The sequence below is a fragment of the Phoca vitulina genome, unplaced genomic scaffold (genome assembly GCF_004348235.1).
Source record: "Phoca vitulina isolate PV1807 unplaced genomic scaffold, GSC_HSeal_1.0 scaffold1129, whole genome shotgun sequence".
In the NCBI taxonomy this organism is placed as follows: Eukaryota; Metazoa; Chordata; class Mammalia; order Carnivora; family Phocidae; genus Phoca; species Phoca vitulina.
In genome coordinates this window covers 7,514-10,022 of record NW_022590816.1, presented here as the reverse complement: position 1 = coordinate 10,022, position 2,509 = coordinate 7,514, and the positions used below count along the sequence as shown (strand labels likewise).

Genomic DNA, 2,509 nt, shown 5'->3' with positions numbered 1-2,509 from the left:
GCCAAGGTGTTGGCGTCCAGCCAGGAAATCACCTCCTGGCACTTGTCCAGCACCTTCTTCTTGTCGGCCTCGCTGATCTTCCCCTTGAGTCCCTCATCCTCCACGGCACTCTTCATGTTGAAGGCGTAGGACTCCAGGGCGTTCTTGGCAGACACCCTCTCGCGCTGCACCTCGTCCTCGGCTTTGTACTTCTCAGCCTCCTGCACCATGCGCTCGATCTCCTCCTTGCTCAGGCGGCCCTTGTCGTTGGTGATGGTGATCTTGTTGGCCTTGCCCGTGCTCTTGTCCGTGGCCGTGACGTTCAGGATGCCGTTGGCGTCGATGTCGAAGGTCACCTCGATCTGGGGCACTCCCCGGGGGGCCGGGGGGATGCCGCTCAGCTCGAAGCGCCCCAGCAGGTTGTTGTCCCGCGTCATGGCCCTCTCGCCCTCGTACACCTGGATCAGCACGCCAGGCTGGTTGTCCGAGTAGGTGGTGAAGATCTGCGTCTGCTTGGTGGGGATGGTGGAGTTGCGCTTGATCAGGGCGGTCATCACGCCCCCGGCCGTCTCCAGCCCCAGTGACAGCGGAGCCACGTCCAGCAGCAGCAGGTCCTGCACGTTCTCAGACTTGTCCCCCATCAGGATGGCTGCCTGCACCGCCGCCCCGTAGGCCACGGCCTCGTCGGGATTGATGCTCTTGTTGAGGTCGCGCCCATTGAAGAAGTCTTGCAGCAGCTTCTGCACCTTGGGGATGCGGGTGGAGCCCCCCACCAGGACCAGGTCGTGGATCTGGGCCTTGTCCAGCTTGGCGTCGCGCAGCGCCTTCTCCACGGGCTCCAGGGTGCTCCGGAACAGGTCGGAGCACAGCTCCTCGAACCGCGCCCGGGTGATGGACGTGTAGAAGTCGATGCCCTCGAACAGGGAGTCGATCTCCAGGCTGGCCTGGGTGCTGGACGACAGGGTCCTTTTGGCCCTCTCGCAGGCGGTGCGCAGCCGCCTCACGGCCCGCTTGTTCTGGCTGATGTCCTTCTTGTGCTTCCTCTTGAACTCCTCCACGAAGTGGTTCACCAGCCTGTTGTCAAAGTCCTCCCCTCCCAGGTGGGTGTCCCCGGCCGTGGCCTTCACCTCGAAGATGCCGTCGTCGATCGTCAGGATGGACACGTCGAAGGTGCCGCCGCCCAGGTCAAAGATGAGCACGTTGCGCTCTCCCTTGCCGGTCCTGTCCAGGCCGTAGGCGATGGCGGCGGCCGTGGGCTCGTTGATGATCCTCAGCACGTTCAGGCCCGCGATCACCCCCGCGTCCTTGGTGGCCTGGCGCTGCGAGTCGTTGAAGTAGGCCGGCACGGTGATCACCGCGTTGGTCACCGGGTAGCCCAGGTACGCCTCGGCGATCTCCTTCATCTTGGTCAGCACCATGGACGAGATCTCCTCGGGGTAGAACGCCTTGGTCTCCCCCTTGTAGCTCACCTGCACCTTGGGCTTATCTCCGTCGTTGATCACCTGGAAAGGCCAGTGCTTCATGTCCGACTGCACCACCGGGTCGCCGAACTTGCGGCCGATCAGCCGCTTCGCGTCGAACACGGTGTTCTGCGGGTTCAGCGCCACCTGGTTCTTGGCCGCATCCCCGATGAGCCGCTCGGTGTCCGTGAAGGCCACGTAGCTGGGGGTGGTGCGGTTGCCCTGGTCGTTGGCGATGATCTCCACCTTGCCGTGCTGGAACACCCCCACGCAGGAGTAGGTGGTGCCCAGGTCGATGCCGATGGCCGCGGTTTTCGCCATGCCGCTGTCCTGCTCCCTTGCCCCGCGCTCAGGTTCAGGCTTTGTGAAAGGCGGTCGGGATCCGCGACGAGGAGCTCGGTCTTTTCTGAAGCTGCGAACTCGAGAACGTGCGGGGTCCGGACGCGGTGGGTCTGCGAAAGTTGCGCTGGCGGACGCCACAGGAGGGCCTGCTGTCTTTTCGGCAGGTTTGCTGTTTGTCAGCGGCTGGGCGGCTCTGTGTTTATAACGCTTCGTCCGGCCCCGCCTTTCCCGTCCTCGGCCAATCGCGGAGCCCTGCGGGCCTGCCAGGTCCGGAATATTCCAGGGGTTTCGTCTCGCGTCCTGCCTCCAGGCTTTCTGGGACCAATCGGCGTCCAGGGTGCCGCCCCTCCCAGAACTCTCCAGACTCTTCTGGGATTCTTGGGAAGGGACCCGAGTCCTAAGGGGAGGGAGGAGAACAGCTGGGATCGGTGATTGTTGATTCCGCCCACCCAGTCTCCTACCCGCTGGCGATGCTGTTCCCTGGTGTTGAAATTGACCAGAAGGACTAGCAAGAGGCTGGTAATTGTAGGGCGGTGAGAGGCTTTGGGGTTCAAACTAGTTTGATGGTTTAAGATAGGATGAAGGGCTACACGACTCCCGGGGATACCCCAAATACAGAAAGTTCCCGAGTTTCTCGAAATGGGTGGGGTATCTGTGGGTCAAAGAGACTCTGATTGGACTGTGGTGCTGACGGACGGGGCCGCGTTTAGGCCCGCTAGTGGATCGGT

General features: G+C 62.7%; 1 protein-coding gene across 1 annotated transcript; it reads right to left on the bottom strand.

Annotated features, from left to right (window-relative positions):
* Nucleotides 1–5: 5 nt before the first annotated feature.
* Nucleotides 6–1,986, bottom strand: LOC116629489 (heat shock 70 kDa protein 1; the record flags this gene model as incomplete). Its single annotated transcript, XM_032399765.1, has 1 exon — nt 6–1,986. A coding segment is annotated over exon 1 (1,755 nt), but the record flags the coding sequence as incomplete, so codon positions are not given.
* Between the last annotated feature and the right edge of the window lie 523 nt (nt 1,987–2,509).